At 43.3% G+C, this 12214-nt stretch overlaps 1 protein-coding gene across 1 annotated transcript; it reads right to left on the bottom strand.

The window, feature by feature from the left end:
• Positions 1-5328: 5328 nt before the first annotated feature.
• Positions 5329-11666, bottom strand: LOC129177819 (heparan sulfate glucosamine 3-O-sulfotransferase 2-like). The gene is made up of 2 exons (XM_054769320.1): positions 10399-11666; positions 5329-7254 (listed from the first exon to the last, which is right to left on the bottom strand). The coding sequence occupies exons 1-2, from the start codon at positions 10944-10946 to the stop codon at positions 6636-6638; spliced, it is 1167 nt and encodes a 388-aa protein (XP_054625295.1). The 5' UTR covers positions 10947-11666; the 3' UTR covers positions 5329-6635.
• Positions 11667-12214: the final 548 nt, after the last annotated feature.

Here is a 12214-nt window from a genome sequence, read left to right as displayed (position 1 = left end):
ATCTGAACCCAGACACTGCATTGGAGGTTTATTTACAACAGCTCGACTCAGACATCAGACATCAGAGGAACTTTGAGGATCATATTGGACTCTGCAGCAAGACCCCACTGCTTATTCCAGCCGGTTGCACTGTGGTGGTCGTAGGCTCTGCCAAGGTCTCTGATCCAACAACCATCCAGTCTGCAATCATTCAGCACTCGGATTCAGGCCTGCCGGGTGGCTTGTGTTTAAGCAGCTGTTTGGTTGTGCTACCTTCTTGCTCACCCCACAAGGTTCCAGTTGTGGTAAAAAAATTAGGATTTCTTTATTCCTCCATTCTTGGTGGTTGCAGATCTTGACACCTATGAATGTACAATCTCCAACGACCCTGTGGTCAGCAAACCATCGCAAAGCCCAACAACTCCCCTGACCTTTAGTTTTGATGAGAGTCCAATTCTGGCTGAGTGGCAAGAACGAATCACAGCCAAACTGAATGCCATGCTGGAAGTATTTGCATACCATGACCTTGATTTCGGGTGCATAAGTTGTGTTAAGCATCACATCAATCTGCACGACAATACCCGTTTCAAGCATCCCATTCCCATTCACCCACACAACACGCATAACTTGGAATTTCTGGCACTTAAGCATGACTGAAATGTTCTAGGATTACTTGTATGGGGCGAACTTCACAGTAGCCACTGACAGTAATCCTCTTACTTACCTCCTGACATCAGCAAAGCTGGATGCCACCAGCCATCGCTGGTTGGCTGCTTTGTCAACGTTTTCATTTAAAATCCAGTACAGGGGTGAGAAGCAGAACTTTGACGCGGCTGCGCTTTCCCAATGCCCACATGACAGTTCTACTTCTGAACCCACGCAAAAGGATCATGAACATCTGAATCAGTTCACTTGACAACATCTCGCAGACATCAGTGATATTGAGATCTCTTCTGTGGTGGTTGATGCCATTTGTCAAAGTATTTTTGTCCGATCCCTGACAGATACCACTCTGGTTGAGTCACTCTCACTTTTGATCACTGCTAATGTTGTTCCTGAAATGTTCACAGAAGATTCCCATGGCCTGCCCATTGTTTCTGTGTTGTCTCATGTCGATCTCCAAGACAAGCAACGGGCAGATCCAGGTCTTCCTGAGATCATTTACCAGTTGGGAAGTGGTGAAAAAGTACCACCTACTGCTCGAAAAAAGATATCCGACCTACCGCTTCTCTTGAGAGAGTTAAACAGGCTAGAACTCGTCAGTGGTATCCGGTACAGGAAGAGGCATGATAATGAGAATCCTTTCTATCAATTGGTCCAGAAGAATCCAAACTGATCCGCGAACTGTGTACAGTGGTTGGCATACAGAAGTGTTGGACAACACCCTATCATCCTCCAGGAAATCCAGTCGAGAAATCGGACCTTGCTTAACATGCTGGGAACCCTGGAGACAAAACAAAAGTCGAAATGGAGGGAGTATGTCAAATTACTGGTGCACGTGTACAATTGTACCAGAAACGTAGTGACCGCATTCACACTGTACGAGTTGATTTTTGGGTGATCTCCGCGGCTGCCGGTGGATCTGGCCTTCAGATAGCCAGTGCACACCATGAAGCCTCAACCTCATTCTCAGTACATTCATGATCTGAAGCAAATGCTGGAAGAGAGTTACCAAATTGCATCGAGGAATGCTGCTAAAAATGCAGAAAGGAACAAGGTTCATTTTGATCAACACTTAACACTGTCCAAACTGGAAGTTGGAGATCGAGTCTTAATGCTCAGTGCGTAATGTGCGTATCAGAGGTAAACACAAACTCTCTGATAAATGGGAACAAGACATCTTTGTGATGTTGAAGCAATCTGGAGACCTTCCAGTTTATGCCGTGAAGCCCGAAAACAAAGATGGCCCAATTCACACTTTTCATAGGGACCTTCTCCTCCCGTGTGGTTTTCTTTCTGTAGCAGAGCCATCACTTGAAACCATTCCTGTGAATTAATCACGGTTGACTCATCAGAAATGCCAAACACAGCATGAGTCAGCTGATGAATCTGCTGGTGAAATGATCTGATGGTAGAACCCTCTGTTAGCCATGTTCTGCATCCAGTGAAGTTTATGGTGGAGAAAACTCGAGCTCCGAAGGTGTTTCCCTTTAGTGACACAGAGACTTTTGTTTCCTACCGCTTACCTGTCTTGGAACCACCAAACTTACCTGATCCTGTAGAAGTAAACTTACATGATCCTGTGGAAGTCAACCTACCTGAAAACAAACCTGACAACTTTTTATTTACATTATATTTACATTAGATACATGTTACACAAGCGACACGCGGAATTTGTGCGTGTCATCATGCACATGTTGGCTTGCGACCCCAGATCGTTGAATCCCAGGAAGCTGAAAAATGTTAAACTTTTAATCGCTGTCACCCAGATGAGGACCAACCATCGGGAGTTTTGGTGATCAACCAATGAGTGGACAGGATGCTAATCAGGACGCTATACTTGCCGTGTCAGATTTCCCTGAGCTGTTTGACATTTCTAAAAAAGAATATAGAGATATAAAGAAAAAAGCAGCGGCATGGGAACTCGTTGGTGCCAGAGTAAACATAGCGGGTAAGTTTACATTCATTTACACTGACATTTATGTAAGTTTATCTTCAATACTAGCAAGAGTACTTGATCAACACCGGCCGCTTGCTTTTCCTCCTCTGAACTACTTTGATACCCCCAACTTGCTTTCACAACTGACAGCCAATTAAAAACCGTGGGAGACTCTTACAATTCGCTCTGGATGTGAACACGTCGTTCACTGGTGTAGCTGGTCATAGCCGCTAGTCGCTTCCTGTGTGCACGGTTTGCTACACATTGGCGATGAGTTTTGCCAATCGCATTCGCTGTTATTGTGTCTGGACTCACGCTCAAATCAGTGTTGGTGTGGAAGAGGTGCTCCAGCGAACTCGCCTAGCGCACATACAGTACAGACAGCTCTTCCGCACATTGGTCCTTTGAGCTGGATTATTTCACCCATATCAGCAAAATGGACACAACAGTGAAGCAACAGGACGGCCACGGCAGATACCAGCTTACCTCCAAGGCTACCAGGTCAGCCTTGCCCTTTCCCACATGTCTTATGCTGCTCCTCATCAGGCATTTGCAGTCAATCAGCCTGCAGACCGGTCTGCAATTCAAGATGGCCACCTGATCGCAGCACTCGGGCTCCCACCATGTTATTGCTCAGCAGCTGCAGTCAATAAGGTGAGCCAGTGGACAACAGCACCACATGCTAGCATGCAGCCCGGCGTGTGGAAGACCCCTCATCGCCTGCTCACAGTGAAAGCAGGCTGGAAAGCCACCTGTCCACAGACTACTGCCTCAGTGAGTCCACTCAGGTGTTATGAGAGCCCAGGTTGCTCTGATAGTGGCCTTCAGTTCTTCTGCATTGTTAGGTCTGGCGTATCGCATTATCCTCTTGACAATACCCCATATATTTTCTATGGGGTTGAGGTCAGGCGAGTTTGTTGGCCAATTAAGGACAGGGATACCATGGTCCTTAAACCAGGTACTGGTAGTTTTGGCACTGTGTGCAGGTGCAAAGTCCTGTTGGAAAATGAAATCTGCATCTCCATAAAGTTGGTCAGCAGCGGGAAGCATGAAGTGCTCTAAAACTTCCTGGTAGACGGCTGCACTGACCTTGGACCTCAGAAAACTCAGTGGACCAACACCAGCAGATGACATGGCACCTCAACTCATCACTAACTGTGGAAACCTTACACTGGACCTCAGGCAACGTGGATTCTGTGCCTCTCCTCTATTCCTCCAGACTCTGAGACCTTGATTTCCAAAGTAATGTGATGGTTTGGGGTGCCATGTCATCTGCTGGTATTGGTCCCCTGTGTTTTCTGAGGTGCTGCCGTCTACCAGGATGTTTGAGAGCACTTCATGCTTCCCGCATGAAAAAAAAAAAGAAATCAGGAAGGGGGAAAACACTTTTTCACACCACTGTATGCTTGTTTGTGTCTTTGTTCCTCACACTTTCGGACAGACAGCGTGGCCCTCTCTTCGATTGTGATGCAAAGCTTCGATAATAAAATAGACAAGAGACCACTTGGTTTCTGTGGACAATCTGTATCGATAAAAATGATTGCCAATACAGTCTCCAGGGTGCAAATTTTTATAATATAGTGGCATTCTCTTCTTCTTCTTGCAACATCTTCTTGCAGTGTGGATTTTCGAGCGATGCATTTTCAAGTCCTGATAAGTCATAAGCACTGATAAGTGTTAACCCAATAAAATACCATGACTTTGTAATTTGAGAATGCAGATTCAATTCTCCTCGGTAGCATGTTGACACATCCCGGTATTAATCTCTGCCACTCTCCAGAAGTCTGGCGCTGGGAAATGTAAGCCACACCCTCGTTGTTTGTTCTTAAACCTGATTGGACGTTAACAGATGCATTCAATGAGGCAGAATGTGGGAAAATAAATGACATAATAGCGGTCAACTTAGTTGAATACTTTGAGTGGGGACACATTTTACTCAACACACTCACTGAAAAGTAGTTTTAAGTCATCACACTAAAGTCTGAGTCAAATCTTGTGTCATTGATGTCAAAATCCAAGTCAAGTTGCAAGTCTGATGATATTGTCAAGTCGAGTCCAAAGTCATCAATATTAAGAGTCCACGTCACGTGACTCGAGCCCACATCTCTGTCTATGTTAATTTTACAGTCCGATCACTTATAAGTATCAGCGCTGTCCCTCCTGAGTTTGCCACTGTAAACCTGTAAGCAATCATTATTTTTAAAACAATAACCAACTTTTTAAACTACCATGTAATTATGAAGTATATTCTCAAATACTTACCACATGTTAAGTAGAAGACCTTTACCTTTACTGTTAGGAAGACTATACAAATACACTCAAGAACACTATTTGTACTTTCTATAGCCGCTATAAAAATTATATCCCATAATATACTAGGGTTTAATGTTTCAATGCACCCTGCTACACATGATAACAGTGATATACTGTACTTGCTTGTCAGGTAACAGATCACCCGTGTTCTCACTTTTCAGTATTCAGCACAAGGCCAAATCCAAACTTTTTCTCGCAATCATGTGACTCCCAGTCTATTTGATAACCTGCCACAGCGAGCTGCTCTCTCCTTTGTCTTTACACGGTGATTGAAATTCCCAACACCCACCCGTCCGCCGATCATACCAGCACCGCCGCCCGCAGCTCAGCCTTGGCGACTACAACACATCTCCAAAGATATGTTTTTTTTCCTCATGTGCGAAGAATCCAGATGAAATAACACTGAGCGTGTGAGCTTTAAAGCATTTTGGAGTTAAGATTTTATTCACGATTGCCAGTTTTCACCTTGAAGGAGACTGATTTGTATTACAGAAATAAAGCAACCATGCACGTAGAGTGCATCACAGGAGAAGCAGCAATTACATACTTTAAAAAGAAAAACAAACAGCCATAACGTTCCTCTGTAACATGTTCTCAGGGGCAATTCATCTGTAAAAAATTAAGTGCAAGATTTTCTTTGTGAAGCAAGATAACTGGCATACATAAGAATACCTTTAAAATTCCGATGGCATTAGTAATGATAATGCATTTTATCATTATTTAAGCATTTTATGGCATTACCATTGCAAACAATAACAATTTTTTTTTGTTCTGTTTTCAACTGTTCCTGTCAGGGGTGAATCGCAGCAGTGATTAAGCTTAGTTTTTATACCAGATGCCCTTCCTGATGCAACTTGGGTTTGGGTTTCCCGTATGACATTTCTATGTATTTTATTGTCCAATTAGCAAGAATAATGATGTCACACTTCCATTAAAGATATTACACGGGCTGCAGAAAGTAAAGGTGTATAATATTTTTTTCTGCAGCATTATATAATTGGCGACATGCTGACAAACACAAACTGACAGGTGCCACGATCCAACTCAATGCTCATGATCCAGCGCTCGTGGCAGCCTCACTTGATCAAGAAATGTGCAAATTCAGCAATTTGTAGTTAAGCACGTCACTACTAGTGCGTTACTCTTTGTGTGCAATCCTACTAAATTCTCATGAGAACAAGTTCTCGAGTTTGACAACAAAAAATATAGGGGGAAATTAGACAACAATCGCTTACATTTTTGAAGGGTTAGGAGAATATTTCTGTGAATGTACTGAACTCCTGTTTCGATGCAAGTGTAATTGCACGGATGTGTAATTGAATCTTCCCATAGCGGATCCCATATTGTTCTTCTACTTGAGACTGAATCAACAGCGCCTCGGCTGGTTACAGCCATGGACTGCACCCTGTAATCAATGCCACACAGTAGATTCAATGTGGTTGGTTTGGTTTGGTTGGTTGTGTGTGCAGGAACTGCTCTAAAGTGGTTCCTATGTTACATTATGTCGTTACGTTCGAGTCTCTACTGCAGCTCTTCCTGAAAACTTGACTATATCCAAGGGGTTAAAGTTCTGCTGTGGTTATACACACAGGTTTAAGAAGAACTGATTTCAAAGTACTTTCTTCATAACTCAGTATGAATGTAAAGTAACACAAAATTGTGAAGTTGAGGTGATGCCTGCTCATCTCATATCTTTGCTCATTAGTGTCTCTACAGTGGATTGCTGAAAATAAATCCTCCGTCTCTACTCCCACTTGAAATCATGACCCACCATTTCATAGAACTTAACATTAAAAGGTCTGTAGAAGTCTCGCAGCTGCTCGATCGCGTCCCGATCGATCTGTACATGAGTCCTGCCCTTGGACTTTCCCAGGCAGCGTGGCGAGCCACTGCTCTCAGGCTTCTTGAGGCACGGGAAGCCTTTGGTGCGGTTGAAGTAAAAGTGCTTGTCCGTGACGATGCGCTTAAGCCCCAGAAAGTCCTGCACACGTGCCAGCTCACCTGCCGGGTCCGTAATGAGGCGTTCGCCACTGACAAAGTGGATCTGAGCCAGAGGGAAGTAGCGCAGCCAGTTCTCCAAGTGAAGGGCGTAGAGGCCGATACGAATAGCATTCCAGGATATGTCCACCGAGCCTGAGCTCTGGTTCTGGAAAGCCAGCTCCTGGAAGCTCGGCAAGTCAGGATTTTTGGACAAAGTCTGTGTGTAGTCGGATATAGCTCGGGTGACAGGGTCTCGCACCACCACAATAAGTTTGGCTTCTTGGGACATGGTGGCGATCCGGTGCGGCGTCTCTTTTGTGACAAAGTAGCTTGGAGTCTTCTCCATTGTGATTTGGCCTTCAAGAGTCCTTGGCATCAAACCTCTGAAGGAAAGATAAATCACAGTAAAAACGTCTTGTTCATATCCACCCTCTTTATTTATTTCTTTGTTGTTCTTTTTTTGGTGGGGGTGCAGTACTTTTGAATTATTGCAAAAGCTAAGAAACTCAAGGACACAATGTCCTCTGCATCAAAGAAAATGTGAATACAGTGTTAGATGTTTGTACTATGAGTACTTGCGATACAATGATGTATCAATGATGTGATATTTTGCCAATGATGATATAACAATAATGACTTTCACATCATATCGAAAAGTAATCAGTAAGCAACTGCACATACTTTGGACAGCAACAGATCAGTATTAGTTTTAGTATCTGACATATTGTACTGTATGTTGGATACTAGGGGTGTCCCGATACAACTTTTTCACTTTCGATCTGATTACGATACTTCAGGCTTGAATATCGGCCGATAGCGATAATAGTCAGCAACAGTAGGTATGAGAAAAACTGATCCATTTACTTCTTGATACATCTGGTGTATACTATTATCCACAATAGGCATAATGTAGGCAGGCCTGACGTGCTCATTGAAGCATTTAAACCTGACATTACTCACCACTAACAGGTTGGCTCTTTCTCTTACAGCCAATGAAGTTTCTTACGGTTTGCAAATGTTTCAAACAGCGGTGAATGTTTCCGGAAGCCGTGGTGTTGTGAAAATCCTTCTTCTAATGCGCTATGACATTAGGCGTGTTAAACTTCCCCCGTTCTGTGCCACCATGGGAGACTTGTGTCTTGCACTAAGCTTGTGTCTTGCACTAAACATCTTTTTCAGACTTTAATGAAAAACACAGCCACACGGCTGACATCACTCCTATTTCTGGCTAAACAAGCTAGCAAACGCTTTTGTGACCACGTGGATTCTGCATGTTGAATACAAGTGCTGCTGCTGGATAGAAGTGCTGTTGTGGAGTCTGGAATGAACTGCTTGTATCGGAGTGCCAATATCTGAGATTTTAGATGCAGGCCTATATGAGCTGAGATTTGTTTTTTGGCTGATATCTGTTGGATTGGAACACTTTTACTGGATACTATACCATGAGCGATAACAATACACTGTGATACATTTTGTCCCATTCCTAGATTCTCCTAAACAAGTGCCAAAAGACCACAAATCCAGATCCAGTGTGAAGCTCAAGTTTGGCTGCAAACCAACTTTCTTGATGCAAATTAAGACACTGAAACAAAGTGTAGTCATAAGAGAATTGTGTTGCACACAAGCTCTCCTGTGCAGCACGCTTCAAGAGCAATAAATCACCATGGAGGCACACAACCTCATCCAGCAAAAGTTGATTATGTTGACTTACTCTCAAGTTGACAAAGTAGGACACAGTGTGGTCTTGACATGGACAGATAAACACTCAAGATGACCGAATCATGTCAATCAAATCCATTATGTGCTGTATTATTTTCTTATAATTAGGTTTTTTGTGCATTGGCTTTTGATGAATTTTTGATGGTGCACCGGCTTTTCACAAGGTAAACACAATATAACAGTAAATATGCTAATTCAATTTATTGTTCACTGCCTTCCTCCATGTTTTTCAATGCTAAATAATAGGCATAGCACCATAACACACTTATGTCACAGCAACTGGCTTATTTTGATTACACGCTGGACTTTTAGAAGGTAAACACGGTATAACATTAAAAATTGAAAACACGATAATTACATTTTTAACAGTTACCATCTGAAATTTTATCGCGGTTTAGCAATAAAACGTATGCCCTTTCCCTTTACATTTTCTCTAGGCTATGTATAAGACAAACTTTCCCAATAGCCCTTCTAATCAAAATGTAGTAACCATTTAAAAGCTCGTGAAAAGTCAAGTCAGAACATTTTGCACATGTGGTTGGACTGAGAGCTGTTTCTAATATTTTGGTTGACCTTATTTAGCTACATTAGAGGGTCATAAGACACCAGTAACGCCTATCCCAGTTCAAACTACAGTACTGAGCGCAAGGAATGCAGCCTATAATCACACGTTTTCTGTGCTTGTTATATTTATATAAAGTTTCTAGCAAATTCTTGTCCCGCCTTTCTGCAGCTCCCCTCATTTGTAGACTTTCCAAAATCTTTGACTTCTCCTTTTTACTTGTTTGAGACACAGCACACACACGCACGCTCACACACTCTACACTGATCAATACATAACTCTCCAGCGCCATGGTTTGACCTTTATTCATCAGAAGCAAGTAAATGTTTATGGCACCCAAACAATTCTCCAAAGTCTTGAGTGTTGACATTTGACCTTATCTCTGACGTCTGACTGTCACGCTGTCGTGAGTGCCAATTACTGGGGATGCTTTCTATTGTGATTATTTCATATCAACACGGCTGCATGACAGCAAATCATTAACAAGAAATGTAGTCGGTATATATCTTAATATGATGCAGACACCCTTTGGACACCATATTAGGTACACCTGCGACAAAGAAGTAAACTCTTGTTGTGGTTCTCATTATAACAAGTGAACCTATTGATGTGTGTGGTAAGTGCATATACAGTAAATAAATGAGCATCCGACAGGCTTTCTACAACTATAGCTTTTTAATGAGGCCGCACATTGTTAAAGGGCCTTTGTGTCGCAGTTTGGGATCAATAAACGCATTTGAGCTGTTAGGGGCGGATAGTAAAAGTACAAGTTCTTTGACAAGTGCTTTTAATTAATGGCAGACATACAATTCTTTATGATACATTGAAATTCATCTAATATGTATTTTATGAAAGTTTAGTATCCTATTTTTAATCCATGGAGGGACATTACAACGTCATTACACCACCCAAAGACCCTTAAATATACATGGACCTGGACACAACATTAGGTACGCCCAATGACGAGCAATATCAAATACACCTATATGTATTTTTGAGGCTGCACTTGCAGTTTGTAGGGTAGAACTGCAGTGCACCATACTGAGAGCTGTTTGAACTGCAATCAAAATATTAGAAACGTCTCAATCTCATGCAGTCCAATTCACAGCCACAACAAATAAGATACTGTACAAATATTACCAATCAAGCAATGTTATTAAGCAAGAATTGTTATACATCTTATTAGACTGTGCAGGGTTGCCTAATGAAATGTCCAGGATCTTTTCCCCACGAAGAGGTGCTGTACCTGTACCACTCCAGTCCTCTGTTATAGTTCCGGTCAAAAAAGTGCGTCTCGGTACCGGCAGCTCTCACGTCCGGATGGATCCGTATGAACTCCAGAACCGCCCTGGTACCGCCCTTCTTCACGCCAACTATGATAGCATTGGGCAACTTCTTATTCCCAAACTTTGAATGGCCCATGGGCGGGCTTGGCGTGTCGCTCTTGGCGTGGAGCAGAGCAGAAGGTGGCCTCTCGGCTGGATGGGATGGAGGAGAAGAAAAAGAGGAGGAGAAGGCGCATGAGAGGCGAAGACGCCGGGAGCCACCATCAGCCCCCGGCTGACTGCAGCTCGGTGCTGGATCCCCCGAGGTCGGCATTATGAGTGGGTCCGCGTGGAATAAAGCGCAGTAACACACGAAGGAGAGGAAAAGGGACAACAAGCACACTGATGTTTTTGTGAGCCGGCGACTGAAGAGGAGCGCACATGCCATCTCTCCTTGCATTCCAACAGTGCATCTTTTTAAATCAATCTTCCCAAATGTCTGCAAAGCGTTAAAAAGCTCACATCCCATCTCCTCAGACGCGGGTCCAAACTTCCATCCTCCAGAAGACACACTCTTCCACCTCCTCCTCCTCCACCGAGAGTGTTGCTCTTCTTGGTTGTGGTCATGACGCACCGGTGAGGACGCGCGTACATTCTCTGACAACTTCAACTGACTCCAGCAGGATTACAAGGCAGTGACGTCACGGCATCTTTGCATTAAACAAGATTTGGCTTTGATTTGACTAGTGGGGCCACATTGTACATCACAGCATAGCATAGCAATCTCCAGATGCCATGCAAATGAGCAGCAGGGATTACAGATGCAATGTTGTCATGGCAACCACGATGAGCAAAAACATAGCACTAAGCATCCAGTCAGATCTGAAGTCAAGCCCTGTGCTCCTCACAACCACTAAGGGGGCATATTTTCGCAGTTTCTGGGGATTACTATGATATGCGTATCAATCAAATGTGTATATAGTTGTTTCTCAAGTCAGCTAATATGAAACTTTAACCCAGTGAGCACACACTGTTGAATAAAACAGCACAGCTCCAATGACAGACACTAATTCTCCAATAGCGGTTTGCTTACGGGCCAGTAAACGGGTCAGGTCATTCCTCTTCGTTCCCTGATGACTGACAATCCCACAGGGTGGAAAAACAGCAAGATAAAAAACTCCCAGGACTGCATCAGCGTGCAGGGAGGAGTCGAGGTGTCACCAGAGTTGCTCCTGCGGGTGTCTGCGCCCAATCTTGGAGCCCTCTGATTAAAGAATGATTTATAGGGAGCCGGTCAGAGGGGCCCCCCCTCAGCAATTCGTCTAGTGAATGAGATTTTTCCTCACAAGAGGGCGGGTAAATCAAACCTCCAGGCGAGTAAGTCTGAGCAGCTCGCAGATGGGAGTCTGTGATTAAATGTTATAATCACCTCTGCTGAGTGTGCAGCTTGCAGTCTTTTCATCTTTTTTATTTTTATCAAGGACATTGATTTCTTAAATCAATTTACAAGGAATATGTCTTGTTTTTACCTATCACACACTACACAGGCCCTGTAGTATTTTTAAATTTTAAAAAATGATGATGAGGCACCAAGCACTTAAAGGGACTGTTTGCAACCATTAGGCAGCTGCCTACAAGGCACTCATTTTTGATTGTGCTGCAAGCATTATATCCCTTCTCTTCCTGGTTTGAGAAAGTCCTTCATCCAGCTTTGAGTACGTAAAGTATACGCCCCACTTACCATGTACTGTACGTACATTAGTCATGTATGTTGTCAGCTAATGATAGCGATTTGCC

The sequence above is a fragment of the Dunckerocampus dactyliophorus genome, chromosome 2 (genome assembly GCF_027744805.1).
Source record: "Dunckerocampus dactyliophorus isolate RoL2022-P2 chromosome 2, RoL_Ddac_1.1, whole genome shotgun sequence".
NCBI lineage: Eukaryota > Metazoa > Chordata > Actinopteri > Syngnathiformes > Syngnathidae > Dunckerocampus > Dunckerocampus dactyliophorus.
Note: the sequence above shows the minus strand (reverse complement) of the source record. Positions and strands in the feature narration are given on the sequence as shown.

Coding starts and splice junctions, on each gene's coding strand:
- LOC129177819 (XM_054769320.1), bottom strand. CDS start 10,946: ATGGGATGTGAGCTTTTTAACGCTTTGCAGACATTTGGGAAGATTGAT. Junction 7,255..10,398: donor AGAGGACTGGAGTGGTACAG/GTACAGCACCTC, acceptor TCTTTCCTTCAG/AGGTTTGATGCCAAGGACTC.